This window comes from Scylla paramamosain, chromosome 23, assembly GCF_035594125.1.
Source record: "Scylla paramamosain isolate STU-SP2022 chromosome 23, ASM3559412v1, whole genome shotgun sequence".
NCBI lineage: Eukaryota > Metazoa > Arthropoda > Malacostraca > Decapoda > Portunidae > Scylla > Scylla paramamosain.
Genome location: NC_087173.1, coordinates 2,391,416 through 2,409,078, shown reverse-complemented (window position 1 = coordinate 2,409,078; position 17,663 = coordinate 2,391,416). Strand labels below are relative to the sequence as shown.

General features: G+C 41.6%; 2 protein-coding genes and 1 long non-coding RNA gene across 6 annotated transcripts in view; 1 reads left to right on the top strand and 2 right to left on the bottom strand.

The window, feature by feature from the left end:
- Positions 1–2,074, bottom strand: part of LOC135112010 (collagen alpha-1(XVIII) chain-like) — a 36,228-nt gene extending 34,154 nt beyond the window's left edge. For all 4 annotated transcript variants that reach the window (XM_064025832.1, XM_064025833.1, XM_064025835.1 and 1 more), the window contains exon 1: positions 1,893–2,074. In XM_064025832.1, coding sequence (XP_063881902.1) covers positions 1,893–2,051 — 159 coding nt within the window. In that variant the 5' untranslated portion in view covers positions 2,052–2,074. The remainder of the gene's footprint in view (positions 1–1,892) is intronic.
- LOC135112015 (uncharacterized) overlaps positions 1–17,663 on the top strand; it is a 39,109-nt gene that overhangs the window by 18,502 nt on the left and 2,944 nt on the right. The window contains exon 2 of the long non-coding RNA XR_010273993.1: positions 13,402–13,553. This is a non-coding gene — a long non-coding RNA (uncharacterized LOC135112015). The remainder of the gene's footprint in view (positions 1–13,401; positions 13,554–17,663) is intronic.
- Positions 10,145–16,922, bottom strand: LOC135112012 (phosphonoacetaldehyde hydrolase-like). The gene is made up of 7 exons (XM_064025838.1): positions 16,675–16,922; positions 13,805–13,891; positions 13,423–13,541; positions 12,592–12,748; positions 12,224–12,399; positions 11,470–11,595; positions 10,145–10,814 (listed from the first exon to the last, which is right to left on the bottom strand). The coding sequence occupies exons 1-7, from the start codon at positions 16,694–16,696 to the stop codon at positions 10,626–10,628; spliced, it is 876 nt and encodes a 291-aa protein (XP_063881908.1). The 5' UTR covers positions 16,697–16,922; the 3' UTR covers positions 10,145–10,625.

Here is a 17,663-nt window from a genome sequence, read left to right as displayed (position 1 = left end):
TTTAATTCCATTGCTGGCGAGTGTGGTGTAGGTTCGTGAATTGCATGAGAAGACTGTATGTATGTATGTATGTATGGATGTATGCTCGGTGATGGATTTTTTCATGTATTAGATATATTATGGTGTGGATTGCAGTTATTATTAGGAGTCGGTGTGTTATTTAGTAGTTTTAAGTTATTATTTCATGTATGTGGTATGAGTAAGTATATATACCTGCATACTGTGTGTGTGTGTGTGTGTGTGTGTGTGTGCGTGTGCGTGTGTGTCAGTGCAAATAAAAAATACATATCACTAAAATTTCCTGATTTTCTGAAAGGAAAGGAATAAAAAAGTGAGATATCTTTAATGTTATCTTCATCCTGCCGCGTCTGATTATGTGCTTCCAATAACCAGTGAGATTGGCGGAGAGAGAGAGAGAGAGAGAGAGAGAGAGAGAGAGAGAGAGAGAGAGAGAGAGAGAGAGAGAGAGAGAGAGGCTCTTTCAGTAATTAATCCTATTACAACTACAATCTTCGCTGAACTAACTTCAACTTCAATGCCCTGTTTTATCGTAAGCCTGTCGGAAGTGAAACAAAACCTGACTTTTTGAATTAAATGTAACCTAATCTCTCATAAATTAATCCCTACTTAACCTAATCTACACTGACCATATCGCCTTATTATCACCTTATCAATTTATCCATCAACTAATCATTTACCCCTTCGTAAGCTAACAATACAAGGAACTCCCATCTAATGCCATCTAGCATATATTTTCTTATTTATCTATCCATCTATCTATCTTGTACACTTCCTAACCTAAGCTAATCTATAGAGCTACATCTATTATCGTCTAACATATTTTCTTGCTTATCTACCTATCTTGGTTCCAATCGACTACCACCACCACCACCACCACCACCACCACCACCATCACCACCAATGCAGCCTTCCGCAGACCTTCCAGCCACCATTATTAGGACCCTGATTACCTAAGTTGAGTCTGTTCCCTCCCACCCTTCCCTCCTTTCCTTTCCATCCTCTCCCTTCCTCCAGCTGGGGTCCTTTCCTTTCTCTCCTTCCCAGATGCTCCCGCGGCCACAGTTCTCATGGATTTTGCGGTTCGTGTGTGTGTGTGTGTGTGTGTGTGTGTGTGTGTGTGTGTGTATCGCTTCGTGCCGCCACACAAGCTTCGTGTTCAGTGTGATATGAGGGAAGTGATTTTTAAATGACAGTGGAATCAAATCTCGTTATCTATCTTATCTGTCAATCTAGCTGGAGTCAAATTTCGTTATTTATTTCTTTTTTTTTCCTTTTTTTTTTTTTGGGGGGCGATTTGTCATACTATCAGGATCAACTTTATCCCTGCTGTGTCGTTCTTCCATGCATAATACCACTGTGCATATCTTATAATAGAATGTGACAGGAAAATAAAACCTTGCTATCTGGTGATCTTTCCGGCTAGCAGTATCAACTTTTCCTATTGTTACTTTTTTTTATGCCCAACGACATGGACAGTGACAAGAGAATCAATTTTTATTGTCTATCCTACTATCTGGCGATCTCTGTCTGTCTGTCTACCTGGCCAGTACTATCAGCTCTCCTTGTTGTGTCGTGTATTCCAGATTCTTCAATGCCCAATGACACCACTGTTCATATTTTCACTGAACACCTGACTGCCTGAAGTTACTGCACGTACGTCAGTGATTACAGTGGTGTACTCATCACTACATCATCCAGCTGTAACTGCTGTATGTATTTAAGCTTCCTCCTTCTCAGTGTTGCGCCGCGTGGTCGAGGTATTGGCAGGGGCGGCAAACACTGCAGGCCTTGACACGGAAAAATCTGGCCAGCGGGAAACTCATCCTCGCGAGATCGACCGGGAAAGAGCGAGGCAGTGAGGGCGTCCTTACCCGTTCCTTTTGTCCAGCGAGAGGGCCGAGGGTCTTGGCCTCCTCCTCGTCGTACCAGCCCACCGCCGAGCCCACCGCCAGCACCGCCACCACCGCCAGCACCAGGAACAACACCACTCCGGCGCCGATCTTGCCGTTCCTCGACACGTCGCCACCCATCTTGAGTGTGTGGACGACTCAGGATTTGCACGCACTCCCGCACGCACTCACTCAAATTTCCATGGCACGAAGGGACTTGGAGACAGAACTGCGGAGGACCGGACGCGTCACTGAGGCACACACTAGCACTCAATGCCTGAGGCTGTCCCGCGGCGTGTGTTCCAGGCCCGCTCGAGACCTGGAAGCGTCTGATGATTCCAGAGATATTGAGGTCTCCCAGTTGCCTTCTCCTGGCTCTTGGACGCCCGCCATTGGTTCGTTCCAGCGGCTCTCGACCAATAGGAGGCGGCGGCTGGTTCCCATTGCGCCGTCTTGGAATCTGCGCTTTTTTTTTCTTTTTTCGGTCGTCGGCGCCACAGTGACGAGTCACCCTCTGTTAATTTTTCCTCCGCTGCTGGAGAGGAGTCGGTAAGTGGACGGGCCGCGGTTTTATGTCAGGGGATCGCATGACCGCACATTCCCCCGCCCGGTCTTCGCTGTCCTGGCCTTAAGGGTTCTTTTACGTCCCCATGACCCAAGCTGACCTGACCTGACCTTCCCTATAACCTCCTCTGTGATCTTGAAGTTAGGACAGTAACATTAGAAACCCGTAAAAAATTCAAACATTTTTTTGTGTATTCGTGTTTTGATTATAAAGTTTTTTTTTTTTTTTTTTGTCAGGTCTTTAAATTATCAAATTTCAGAATGGTGTTTTTTTTTTTCGGTCAATTCTTGTTTGCAATGTAAAGTTCCAAAACGTAAAACTTTGTCATTAGATTTTTTTCCTTCTCTAATATCCGGTTCTCGATTAATTCTTCGTAACTTTCTTAGCTAATGGAGTGCTCGAAACAAGAACACTATAACCTAAGAACTTAATTGGCCTTCCCTCCCTCCTCTGAATCTCTCTCCTATACACACGTGTCTACATGCATCTTAACCATTCACGCCTCGCTCGGCATCTCCCTCCACAACATTCAGAGTCCACTAACCATAACATCCACTAATGGGAACGGAAAAAAAAAACTATAAATCCCATTAACTTCATCTTCGACCCTAAAAAAAGCTACTTAAGGGTTTATCCACCACCACCACCACCACCACCACCACCACTGCTTTCCACTTCCACCACCACGAGGCAGCTATCATCTTTCCTCATTTCATCTCTTCCACTTGACGCCTGCAGTTCACCCTCCACTCCTGACGGTCCGCGAGTGAAGGCAATGCTTAGGTCGCTCGCGAGACAGCCGCCGTCAGTGCTCGGGGATCTGAGGAGTAAGAGGGAGGTCTCTCGGGAGGTCTCTCTGGAGGTCTTTCTGGGAGTCTCTCTGGCCCGGCAGGATCCACGAGGCAAATTTGGCGTGAAATGAAACTCAAATCCGCGACCATTGATTGTGCCATCACGCGCAGCGGCCGCCGTCGAGGGGGCTTAGGGAGAAGGAGGCAGGACTGAGGCAGGACTGAGGCAGGACTTGAGAGGAGGGAAGGACGTTGGGAAGAAGAGAGGAGAGAGGGAGAGAAACGTTGCGAAGTGAGAGAAGATAAAAGAGAGAGAGAGGGGGGAGAGGAAAGGACGTTGGGAAGCGAGTGAAGAGAAAAGAGAAGAACGTTGAGAAGCGAGAGAAAAGAAAAGGGAGCGAGAGGAAAGAGGGAAGGAAGTTCAGAAGCGAGAGAAGGGAAGGGAGAGGGGAGAGCAAAGCAAAGGTGAAATAGGGAAAACACGTATAAGAGAATGAAGAGAAAGAGGGAAGAGAAGAGAGGAGGATTAGATGTAGGAGGAAAGAAGACAACGTAGGGAAGGAAAAGTAAAGAAGAAAGGAACAAGAGAATTATAGAGAAAGGGGAGAAAAATAGTAAAGGAGATGTAAGAAAACGATACAAGAGAGGGAAGAGGAGAGAAGACTGGGGGAATAGGAAGAAAGAGACATCAAAGAGAAAAAAGAGAAGGAAGAGAAAAAGAGAACCCCAATAACTAAAAAAAAGATAGGAAACAACGAAAAGAGGGAAAGGAAGACAGGAAGAGAATGAAAAATAGAAGTTCTTTAGCATAAAAACAACGAAAGAGAAGAAAACAAAAAATAGAGAAAAATAGAAGCCAAATAGGAAAAAAAAGACAAACAACAAAGAGGAAGAAGAAAACAGGAAAACAGAGAAAAATAAGCCAGATACTACAAAAGACAGGAAAGCAACGAAAAGGGGGAGGAGAAAACGGGAAAATAGACAAAAGGAATCCCAGTGCCAAAAAAAAAAGGGAAAACAACAAAAAGGAAGAGAAAGGAAAAGAGAAAGGAAAAAGAGAAGCTCAATAGAAAAAAAAACAACGGAAAAGAGAGAAGAAAACAGGAAGAGAAAAAATAGGAGCCCAATAGCAAGAAAATACAGAAAAATAACGGAAAATAAGGAAGACAGAGAAAAAAAACGAGAAAGCTTAAGTGTGTGGAGAGGAAGGCAATGGGGAATTTTTATAAAAGCGATAGGTAAAGCATTATTAGTTGAGGAGGATGTTTAAAAGTTGCGGAGGGAGGCTTTCATAACGGGAGGGATTATGCTAAAGGTTTCAGAGAGGGACGGGAAGGGGCGCACAGAGGAAGGGGGAGGGGTACGCTGGGAAAACAAGTGACTAACTGGAGGGGAAAATATATTGATTAACTGACTTTGTCTTGGAATAAACCTTTGGGAAAAATGTTGATTGAAGGAAGGACAAGGGGGGAGAGAGAGAGAGAGAGAGAGAGAGAGAGAGAGAGAGAGAGAGAGAGAGAGAGAGAGAGAGAGAGAGAGAGAGAGTTGATGTAGGTCATGGTATATTTTAAAGTTTGCATAACCTAATACTTGTCTGAAAAATAAATAAAAAATAGACTTCAGTATGACATTTTCTTCCAAATGTACGATAATGTTTTGTTTATTTTTTTTAAGTGTTATTAAGTTTATTATTGTTCTTTTTTTTTTTAATAGTTCGACCAGTAATTTGAAGGAAAAATATTGTTTGGATTGGTACTCGAAAAATCCACCACCACCAACAACAACAACAACAGCAACAACAGCAACAACAACAACAAAGTATCAGTCACATCCTGTCTTATCAAAGTCATCGAAAATTAACTCCCTATCCACGACCTTTTTTCAATCTTCGCTTAAAAAATTGTAGTCTTATTTTTGCAACATTTTCTATACAGATTCCACATCGTTACTCTTCTACTAATTATTTTCTTCTCCTAATTCTTGTTCTTGCTCTTGTTCTTCTAATTCTTGTTCTTGTTCTTCATCTTCTATTTCTTGTTCTTCCTCGTCGTCTTTGTCGTCGTCTTCGTCTTTCTCATCATCTTGTTCTTGTTCGTTTTTTTCGACGTCGTCTGTTTTCATCTTTTGTCCGTCTTTTCCTTCTTGTTCTTCTTGTTCATCATCATCTCCTGAATATAACACAAAATAACTACATCATTTCTCTACCAGCATTCCCTTAACCAGTCATTGGCTTCTGCAGCGCCGCCGGCGGGTTGGTGGTGCGAGCCGCCGTCCCAAGCAGGAGCCACCGAGACACTATTACATTCCTTGCCCTCCATCACTCCCTCCTAATGACCTAGAGTCGCCGCGGCTGTATATTGTGTGTCTGAGAGAGAGAGAGAGAGAGAGAGAGAGAGAGAGAGAGAGAGAGAGAGAGAGAGAGAGAGAGAGAGAGAGAGAGAGAGAGAGAATGAATGAATGAATGAATGAATGAATGAATCACCGTCATATTTTGTTTTCATTCTAACCATCGTCTTTTTCCTTCTTATAAATACATCAACACGGATTTTGCATGTAGATAGTAAAAAAAGGAGAATCAAAATAGGGATAAATATTAAAGTGCATTGGTACAAGACGTATCAAGAGTAAAAATTTAAAAAAAAATGAAAATTGAGATAAGTAATAAAATAGAATAGATGTGGTTGAATAAATATATATATGTATAGAGAAAAACACGTCTTTGAACACTTTGAGGTATGGAATGTTTCCTGTTGTAATATCTGGTAGTTTTTTTTCTTTCTTTCTTTCTTTCTTTCTTTCTTTCTTGAGACGATCTAGATGACGTCTGGGGGGTGTCTTAAAGTGAAATTTTCCCGCTATGTAATGTGCTTTAGTAACTGTCTCTTTCGTTCTCTCTCAGGTTGAAATCTGTGGTGAGTAAAACCAGTGAGTCCCTTGAGAGAAAGAAAAATAAAATTGAGATGCAACACAAACCCAATAACATCATTTTTCTGCTCCCTCTCTGGCTTGTCATTTCATCCTCCACCCTCCTTCTCCCCGAGTCCATAGACAGACAGTCGCCCCAATAAGCTACCGGGACGCCATTTCTCTATATCCTCTTCCCCATTCCTTACCCCGCACCAATACCCCCACACCCCGCCATCCCCCATTCTCTCCCCAGTTCCTTTCCTCCCCTCCTCCCTCCCTCGTTCCCTTCGTCTTGGCCTACTTTCCATCTTCTTCAAGGTCAATAACGTTTTCTGTTGCTTTGTTTTCTTTTTCATTCGGAGTTTTTTTCTTCACTTGATTTTTTTTTTTTTTTGGGGGGGGGGGCGGTGGGGAAGAGGTAACTTTCATTTTGCTTGTATGATTTTCATTGGTTTAGTTTCACTTTGCTTTTGTATTTTCCTATTTTTTTTTTTTATTTTGTATTGGTTAAGCTTTTCCTACACGCATGTCTTGTTTCTTTTTTCTTTTTTTTCAATAACTTCCTTCAATATTAGTATCATGTTATGTAATAACGGCTAATGCTTCTTATTTTTTTTTTTTCTCGTTTTGCTCATCCCTGTGATTAATTGCTCTTTTTCGTCTGTTCCTCTTCGGTCCACTAGTTATCTTTTATTTATTTTTTTTACTTATTCATTTTCTTCTTATTCATATTCTTTTTATTGTTATTATTATTTTCGTCATTGTTAATCATCACCATTATTGGTATCACACCATCATTACTAGATCACAACAACAACAACAACAGCTCTACTACTACTACTACTACTACTACTACTACTGATGATAATGCTACTACTTTTAATAATAATAATAATTGCAACAAATACCACCATCACCACCACTACCAGATACTCACAACACTAATAATTCAAACTTTCCACTCATACCCACAACTTACTAATTCCTTCTTCCCCTTTCCTGCATTTCCCTTTCCTCTATGACCACCTCAACCCCACGCCCTTCCGCTGTCTCTGGGTTGGACAGCGCCACTCCGAGACACAAACAGTGGTTGGGGCGACTGTGGGGTCGAGTATTGTAACGTATGAGACTTCTGCCGTGGAGTGCTTTGTGGGCTCCCGATGCGAGGTTGACTACTCAGTAAGCCCAACATACCCAGTGGCAAGTGGTGACAATTTTGTGGTACGTATAGTATAGAGGGATTTAATGTGCGGTAGTGGTAGTGATGGTGATGGTATTATATATATTGTTGTTATATAGTCGTGGTAGTGGTGATGAAACTAATAGTGGTAGTGATAGTGATGAACAGAGGTAGTAGTGGTGGTGGCGAGTGATACTTAAGACGCTAGTGATGTTGGCGAGGAGAGAAGATAATAGCGGAAGCTGGGCTAGTGGTGGTGATAGCAGTAGTAGTGGTAGTGGTGGTGGTTGCGGCGGTAAACCTGAATTTGGTGGAAGGGTGTGGACTCGTGGACTGGTGGTGGTGGTGGTGGTGGCGGTGGTGTGTTCCCTCCTCTTCTGCGGCGCTGTTTGGGAGCGAGCCGAATAGCACCGTGGAAAATGGACGAGAAAGGTGCGGGAGGAAAGAAAGAAAACTGGGCGCTATGCAGTTTTTCCTTCCTCCTCCTCGGTCTTACTTTGCTGTTCAGTTTCATCTTTAAATACCTTCCTTTGCACAACATAAGGAGTCGAGGAAGTGAAAGGAGCGGGAAATAAGTTACTGTATTCGCTGTCTCTTAGCTGTGATGTGGTAGTATGATAATTAATTAATGTATTATTTCTACATTGATTTTTTTTTTTTTTTTTTTTTTTTTGTCGTATTGTTAAGACTTGTTTCGTCTTTAAAAACTCTCAGTGCACAACGTGAGAAGTAGTCGAGGAGGTGAAATAACTGTAGAATTTTTTGTTTAACCTACTGTGATGTGGCACTAAGATAGAGAAGCATTATTATACATTACCATTCTTATAATTTCGTATCTCATATTGCTAACACTTGTTTCATCTTCAAATGTCTCGCAGTCTACAACTTAGGCGATGTGACTTGAGAAGTCAAGGAGGTGCAAGGAGTGGGAAATTCTCAACCTACTCTGTCCGTTCTCTCTAAGCTGTGATGTGGCGAGATGATTACTAGTGTCTCTATTATTATTTCTACATAGTTTTTTTTTTCTGATTGCCAAGACTAGTTTCGGGAATACAGTTGACTCTTATATAAGCTGCAGGTGATTGCAAAAAATAATAAGACCGCTGTAATGGCAAGAATATCACCATTATTTTATCACTGTTTTGCAATCGATTTTATCCATTCAGATAATCAAGATCTATTTAGCCAGACCAGTCAGTCCATACAAGATTACATAGGCTACTCATGGAGAAAAGAACAAAGAACTTACCATGCACTAGAAAACACCCGTGCCACCTTTGCATACGAGTACATTCAGCGTGACGCAATCATGGTATGCTTGAAGCGTCTTGTGTGCCATGTTTATTATTTTTTTTTCTTTTTGCCTAAACATTTCTGCAGCGCACCACCTCCATTTGACAGTCTCTCTCTCTCTCTCTCTCTCTCTCTCTCTCTCTCTCTCTCTCTCTCTCTCTCTCTCTCTCTCTCTCTCTCAACCGCGTTGTATCTTTGTCCTTTGCTTGACCTTCTCTCATCCAAGGACCGTATTTCCAAGCGTTCGGCGTCTTTTTTATCCCAACATTTAATTCCACTCAGTGTAGTGGAAGCTACTGGGGTTATCAAGCGTGGTTTCCAATGGAGTGAAGATATTGGAGTTTGCAAATGTGATTTTCTAAATTTTTACATGATTACTGAGAGTGTAACAAGGAATTAGCATCATCAATGGGGAAAACACGCATGAGAATCCGGCAAATAGTCCGTAAGATAGTGTTAATAAATAGGCTTCCAGACTGTATCAAGGTCGAACAGTCATAATGAGAGGTCAATAATCGACTCTCGATGATTTTTCCCCCTCTGGTGCAGAATCCTTGTTAAATCATCACTAGAATTATGAAAACACTCTTGAAGACCACATTAACTTTCAAACCATCACTAGAATTATGAAGACAACTTTGAAAAACACATTAACATAGCGAGAGCGTGTTAAAAGCCAGCGAAATAAAACGGTGAAATTATTGATTACTCGGTTTACTCATAGCCTGTATTCTGAAACATTCCGCTTTCTCCCCACAACTGTTTTCAAAGACCACAGAGATTATTAACCATGTTCCCAAGAGTGTTTCTCCAGATTATAATGTAGAAATCTTGTTGATCTGTTGCTAGAACCATCAAAACACCCTTAAAAGCCAGTCCGACTTCAACTAGTATAGCTTTTGAATTTAGTGGAGGTGCGGCGCAGTAGTGTCTGAGAATATGGACTAGAATGCTATGATGATACCGTGTCCTATCGCGCACAATGAAGCGAAGGTAATGGGAAAACACTGGCAGGCGGGGACAACTATATTAACTGCGGGCCTCTTCTTTCCACCGTTTTCTAATTTTCATGTTCTTTTAAAATCTGACTTATATTTTGTTACTTTTCCTTTCATTTCAACATTATTGGTACTTTTTTGTGTAATTTTACGTATCTGCGCCATGTGACTTTAGTTGCTGCGGCGTTACACGAGACTTTTTATCACTTCCACTTGCCTGGCATGTTACTCCCTCAGCAACGAACTGCATCTTAGTGTTGGTTTGTTTATTTAGTCTCTCTCGGAAGATGAATGTGTTAGAATTTATTGTTGGTTAAATTAATGTCAAGCATCTCTCTCTGTCTCCCCCCCCTCTCTCTCTCTCTCTCTCTCTCTCTCTCTCTCTCTCTCTCTCTCTTTATTTAGGAAATATTACTATGAGGCGACATTTTCTCTTCGTTCGTTCATGTTCTCTTTCTCCGTTGCAAATTAGTAACGAAAAGGAGAAACAAATAAAGTGCGTTCTTATCTTTTCTTTATTTAAATTGTAGAGGAAATGAGTTTTGATTCCAGTGTATCGTCGTAATGGAAGAGTTTTAGTATCACCAGTATTTGAGGTATACAAGTCCCCCCTTACATGAGTTGTCTCAGTGTAGCGGGAATAGATATGACGCGTTCTCTTCTTTCTTAACGGAACTGAGTGATCTCGTCCGTTTTTCTTGTATCAGTATTCACTTCCGTCCTCTTTTCCAGAATAAATTTTTATTCAAATTTTGTTCTCTTCCATTATTTTTTTTCTCAGTATTATTTCCTCTTCTAGTTCCAGTTCGTGTTCTCTTCTATTCTTCCTTTATCAGTATTCCCTTTCTCTCTTCTAATTGCAATTTTTGTTCTTTCATCTTTATTTTATCTTTCTCTCATACAGTTTCAATTTTTGTTCGATTTCCATTTCCTAAGTACCTAACATTGTTCTCGCACTCCCTCCCTTAGCTGCCTCGCCCCTCACGGCCTTTCCCCCAAAGTCAGGCGTCTGTTGATATCCCGGACCACCGCCGGGACGTCCTTGACAGAGTCCACCACATAGTGGCTGCCGGCGTCGTGTAGGAGATCATACGCCCTGTTCAGTCGCCACTCGAGGTCCTGGCGAGGCATCGTGGCCAGCTGCTCCTCCGTCGCCGCCACGTAGTTGCCCTGAGGAACACACCAAGGGAAGGGAAGATAATAATTTAAAACGTAACAAAACAAAGTGAAAATAAGGTGGATAATGTGAACTGGAGGAAAGAATGGTGAGAAAATTAAAGAATTGTGGATGTAACATGATTGTGAAACTGAAACGGTGAGCAGGAGAGAGAGAGAGAGAGAGAGAGATATGAGGAAGATAGAAAATTAACACACGCACAAAGACTTAAAAGCAAAAGGAATGTAAAAAAATTATAACGGCCAGAAAAAAAAAGCAGAATTAAAAAAATTAAACACGATAATTACATTAGCTACACAGAATATTGATAAAGAAAGGAGAGCAAGATTAATGAAAGCAAGAAAAAAAAAGGTTGTAGGACTATAATAAATGCAGCAAATGAAGAACGAGTCAATCTGAACAAGTATGAGGTTAATGCCATCATTTCTGGATCACATTGAAACTTAGATTCTTCAGCACTTTGGGTTTAAATGATACATAAGTATTAAACGAGATGTAATGAACGAACTGTCACGGACGTTTGCCTTGGACAATGAAAAATCCCACTGAAACTATCACTGGAATCATGAAAACACTCTTGAAACCACCCCACCCAACCGAAGTATGTTGTAAGTTAAGTGTTACGGTCCGAAGACATCTGGTACTCACCGTCCTGGCCACCCCGATAGTCCAGCTGCCCGCGGTGATGCCTTCCTTGATGCCGTCCACCGTGTCGTCCACCTTCACCACAGCCTCGATCGGGTTCACGTCTAGGCGTATCGCGTTGAGCCAAACCTGAACACACGAAGAATTGTCACGTTATGTTCTAGTTTAGCGGGGGAATTTGCGTTATGAAGTGAGTTGCCAGTCTATCCTTCCTATTGATGGTTAATTCTAGCATCGACTTTCGTTCTCGCATTTTCCAGTTAATTACTTTCAGAAAAGGAAAATTAGGTCGCTTTCTGGGGTCTCACATACGCTGTAGGTGTGAAATACGGAGTTCGCAGCGTTTGGAGACTTGGATGATACACCTCTTAGCTTATCTCGTTACGTAAGGTGTTCCTTCCATCCCCTTCAGAAGCGACGACTTTTGTTAATATACCATCTTATTAGCCTTTACTTAAGACATTTCGTAATATAATTTTGGACTTGCTTTCGGACCGTCTTCTTTGGGGACTGGCACCTTCAATTAACTATTTTTCTTCCATTTTTATTTTCCTTCGTCCTTAGCTAGAGCCTCTTGCAAGAAAAATAATAATCAATAAATGAATAAATAAAATAGAGAAAAAATAGGACACTGAATAGCAGGAATAAAACCATTAACAGTACCATCTTCAGACTTCACAAAGAGGGAAAAAAAAAAAATCACAGGAATAAAAACACCAACAAAACCACCTCCGCACGTCACGAGGCCGCCACTCACCATGTAGGGCATCGGCCTGGCCTGCGGCACCTCGTCAGCTGCCACGTACACGTCCGGCACATATCCCTGAGCGGCAGCGAGCGGCTTCAGCTTCTCCACGATGGCCGAGGGATAGCCTGTGCATGAGCCCACCTTGATGCCCATCCTGCGAAGCTCCGCCATGCATTCCACCGTGCCTGTGTGGAATGGGGGAGAGCTAATGTGGAACAGTGGATGAGATTATTATTTTTTTCATAATTGGAACACGTTTTATGGAAGATCTTTGAAGTTGAAGCGTAAGAGAATGTTAGAGTAATTATGTTCTAGTCTCTCTCTCTCTCTCTCTCTCTCTCTCTCTCTCTCTCTCTCTCTCTCTCTCTCTCTCTCACCGTCGATCAGCTTGGAGTGAGTCTGCAGCGCTGCGATGTTCTTTGGCACAAACTTGGCGTACATTCTGTTAATGTCTCCATCTGTGGGAGGTGCTCCCTTCTTCTCCAGCCACGCTCCCCGCACCCTCTCCATCTCCAGCATCTTGCATATGTGAGCCTGAACCAGGAAGAGCAGAGGAGTCAGGATGTTGGCCCGTATTCAGAAAAGCTTCGCTCTTGCACCACGAGCATTTTCGAAGGCCACAAAGATCACTAACCGGGGTTCTTAAGACTTCTTCCTGTTATTAATGTATAAGTCTTATTAGTGTGTCTTTAGAACCGTAAAAAAAAAATAATAATAATAAAAAAAACCGTGTAGCTTAACTACGTAGAGCCTTTTGAATGTAGTAGAGGAGGTACAGCGCAGAAGTGTTTCAGAATGTTGCCCATTGGAAGATGATTATAAGAGAAATAAGGGAGAGCACAATGCTAAAGAACTATTTGAGATGTTATATCGTAGAAAGTAAAGCGACCGTGTTTTCAGTTAAGTTCCAACGGGTGAAGTGGCAAAAGAAATCAGGATGTTGGTGGTTTTGGGAGAAATGAAGAAGAATGGATGATGAACTGCACGTTTTGAAATGTTTTATCATGGAAAGTAAGATGGTTTTGTGTCTCGTTTTAAAATGTTTCAGTCCAGCAGGTGAAGTGGCTAAAGGAATCATGATTTTGGGAGGTGGTTATAAGGGAAATTAACTGGTGATGAAGATTTGAAACATTTTATCAAAGTAAAGCGATTTCGTATTTCCTATTAAAGTGTTTCCCATTCAACAGGTAAAGTGGTAGTGTGGTTACCCGCTTGTGCATGCCCATGGGTCCCCGGGCCTCCTCGCTGGTCACCTCCACTCCCTCTTCCTTGAACAGCTCCATGAAGGCGCCGGCAGGGGAGAACACCCCGCAATCGATCACCGTACCTATAAACCAAGGTAAGAATGAGGCTTTTTATCAATTTCAGTCAAGTGAAAGCGGCTCAGTGTACAGCAGTTGAGTCCTTACCTTAATGTCTTTTCAATTTAAAGATGTGGAATTCAATGGACTTGTAAAACCACTTCCTGGGAAAACTGCACATGAGTTAACGCAAACACACACACACACACACACACACACACACACACACACACACACACACACACACACACACACACACACACACACACACACACACACACACACACACCTGCCCAGTCGAACACCACTGCCTTCACCTTCCCGTGGTACCTCCTGGTGACTCGATACTCGCTCCTCGGGTTTACCAGCACATCACCTGTCGGGCGAGAGGAAACCACGAAAACATTAGATCACTGGGTCAGATCAGGTGAAAATCAAGTCACTCGTTAACCTTTCCAGTCAAAATCCACAAAGAACAGAGGTTAACCCAAGGAAACATTGTCAGCGAGTCAGATCAAGTTAAAATTAAGTGAACATTTAAAAAATCTGTGGGTCGGATTATCAAGGGAAAATCAAGTAAACCTTTAATATTTTCACACACTACACAAGGAACAATCACCCCTATGAGTTAATGAACAAATATTACAATGATGACCCGACGATGTTCAGGGAATGGGTTGTGTAGAATACTGGCTGTTTAGAATATCGATCAGTGACAAATCTTCGTGAGCTGGACGCCTGAAAACTCCCTTAAAATTGACGGTAACAAGATGGTTTTAATGAAGCTTCCATTTTTTTTTTTTTCTTTCTCCCAAGGCATGTATAGTTCACTATACTAATAACTTAAGACTTCTCAGAAATGGGGAAGTAATAAAAATTTTACGTCGTCTGGCAAAATAACGAGACCCTTAAATCTCCTTAAAAACTGTACGGTAAACAAAATAACCTTAATCTAGCATTTTAATTATGTTTTCTCACATATATGTAGGTGTTATAGAATGAATTTCGATAAGAATACTTTATATCTCTCGTTTACTATAACTATTCCAAAAACATAAACTTCGATAAGAATATTGAACCAGTATTCTTTCAAGCAATTCTATTTCCAGACAAAAGCCTAGTACAGCCAATCCTCGAAAAGCTGTATCAATGTTGTTGAAATGTTGCTGGTAAAGTCAGCGAACAGAGACCGATTACGGCTGTTGGCTCTTGCTGATAAAGTGGCTTATCGGAATCTTGTCGTAAACATTCTTGAGACTTAGTGGCTAGACTCTGCGGGGGATGGCGACTTAGGCAGCGAACGATAAGAAAGAAAGACAGATAAATAGGTTGATAGCTGGATTGGTAGAATGGGCGAATATATAGATAGGTATGACCCCGCAAAATCGAGAGAGAGAGAGAGAGAGAGAGAGAGAGAGAGAGAGAGAGAGAGAGAGAGAGAGAGAGAGAGAGAGAGAGAGAGAGAGAGAGATAGTAGACTGAAGGTGAAGAGGTATTGCAATATTGGTTCAAAGTCAGACAAGTAACTCAGGTGAGGATGGAACTCGTCTGCTGCTGGGCGTGTGTGTGGCTGAGAGGGTGTGAGTGGGCAGGTGTTTATACAAGCTGAGTTTAGGCAGTTCAAATATAAAGTTTTTTATGTCACCATTAGCTTACTATAGAGCCTTGCCAACATTTCTGCTACTGTTTGGTCTTCCTTTATGTTCTTTTACTGTAGTCACCCGTGCTCCTTGCCTTCTCGAACCTGTATAGAACCGGATGGCTTGTTCCTTAGTGTTTCTTTACCTTGGCTTTCGAAACTCGAATCTTGAATAAAACCTGCACTGTAATAAATTGTATTCATGTTTATAAAAAAAAAAAAAGTAAATAAATAAATAAATAAATAATATGAAGTAAATTTGATCATTGTTGTGCTTCAGAACTACGTACTTAAGAGACTCTGCGTATGTTGTACGTATAGATAATAATGGGAAAGATCGACTCGCAATAAGAGTTAAAAGGGTTGAAGGAGATTCGCGATGGTAAGTCTTGGCGTTTGTTGGCAACCCTAGGGAGGCGACAGATGAGTCAAGCAGAATGGGGGAGAGTGACGCGGCGCGGAACCACAAGTGTGAACCTAAGAGCTCAAGGTCATCCCGCAGGGGGTGTTGCTGCTGAGACTCGTTTACTCAAGTAGTTTCGCGAATTGGCTCATGCATTTAGGAAGGAGACAGTGTGTACTGATGCCAATTAAGACTAGATAGGCAAAAATTCGTAGTGTAAGTTTGCGTTATTGGCCATGTTAGACCACTGGCGATCACTGAATGGCAACAGTCACTTGTTGGTCTTGCAGCTTCCACCAGTGTCTGTCTCTTCGGTTCATCGCCCGTTCCCATCCCATCTTAGAGATCAACACCGCAGCCAAGAGAGGCTTCTGGTCTGCAAATTCACATTACAAAATAACGTAATGGTAGTGTAATTTTGCCATGTTAACGCCCTGTAAATTCACACGACAAAATAACGTAATGGTAGTTTAATCTTACCATGATAAGGCTCAGTTACCCTTGGTGTATGAGTCAGTGATGGTTATATTCACATATAATAATGTACGGACACCATTGTTACTTTCTTCTAAGGCAGCAACTAATTCGAGACGAGTTTTTACGGTTTCCTCTCTCTCTCTCTCTCTCTCTCTCTCTCTCTCTCTCTCTCTCTCTCTCTCTCTCTCTCTCTCCGTATTAGGTGACACGTTACACTGTGTCGCACAACCCACCACCATCTCTAAGCCAAACATTGCCAAGCCCTTTCATGTTTTCTAATATCCAGACACAAACCATAAAATTTCCACGGTCTTTTTTTTTTTTTTTTCTGTTCCCCGCGTAGAGTAGCATGAGAATGACAAATAGACAGATGAAGTGGACCATTCGTGACGTGGCATTTTTGTTCAGGAATCAAGAATATTAGAGTGTGATGCCTTATGATGCCGTGTTTACTCATATCCATTATACAGAGACATTAGTTCTTTATGCAAGACTCAAACATCGCTATTATAATCATTTTTAACTGTGAAGAAGGAAACACCGTGCCTATAACAGCTTATGTGGTACCGTGTTTGTTAATAGCTACTACAGGGAGACATGAGTCTTGCATGCAAGACTTTAGTAAAGCATCCCTACTCACTCTTAGTTGTGTAGAGCTCCATTGTTGGAAGGAAACGGTGGTGTCCTTTAGCAGCCAGTCACTAGAAACTCAGAGAATGGTGTGGCTGTGTGGCTGAAGGTGTGGTGATGTGCGCGGCGATCAAGGGAACGTAAGGGCGAGAATCTAAGTTTGCAGGACCAGATTGTCGACGTGTCCAGTGGCCATTACCCGACCCCAAGTGAGCGGTGGTTACTATATAGCAGCGTCCCGTCAGCCCCGCCGGGCTCAGTTTGGTAAAGGTGAGGTGATATCTGTCAAGTGGTGATTTATCAAAGTTCTTTGTTGTCAGGTGGTGATCTGATGTTTTTTTTTTCTTGTTTTTTTTTTTCTATTTATACTACTGTTATGTTATAGTTACGTAAATTGCACATCGTAGTTTTTTTTTTTTTTTTCGGAATGGTGTGTATTTCTGCCCATCTCTACGTTTCGCTCCCTCCGGTGTCCTGCAAAGGGATCACCGTGGCAGAAGAGCGTCCGCTTCTTGTCTATTCAGCCTTTCTCCACATATTTGCACTTCTGTCACAATTTCAATATTATTTGTTCTTTCAGATAACTATGAAATTTACGATTTCAAGATATTAACATGGACAAAGCTTTGTGATTACATACAAACTCGAGACACTAATGATACTTTAAAAAATCAACAAGGAAATTTTCATAAAAAAAAAAAAAAATATTACATAACTCGCAGGAAATGGACAAATGCTATTTTATTTTTGCTTAGTAAATTGTGACAGGATTGTGTTATCAACGTAGGTACAAGAAACTAGTTATAACTGCGCCCCCCGCAAAAAAAATAAATAAAATAAAGTAAAAATAATAATAATATTAATAATAATAATAATAATAATAATAATAATAATAATAATAATAATGAATGTCACCTGATATGGACATGACTCATGCACGTGTATCTCTGTCTGAGCAGCACAACATAAACACAGGTGCTTTTCCACGCGGTGCCCGCC

Excerpts from the sequence above, each read along its gene's own strand:
- LOC135112012 (XM_064025838.1), bottom strand. The coding sequence starts at position 16,696 with ATGGAGCTCTACACAACTAAGA. Across the intron at positions 12,749-13,422 it reads CCATGGGCATGCACAAGCGG|GCTCACATATGCAAGATGCT; the intron begins GTAACCACACTA and ends TTCCTGGTTCAG. Across the intron at positions 11,596-12,223 it reads CCAGGCCGATGCCCTACATG|GTTTGGCTCAACGCGATACG; the intron begins GTGAGTGGCGGC and ends TCGTGTGTTCAG.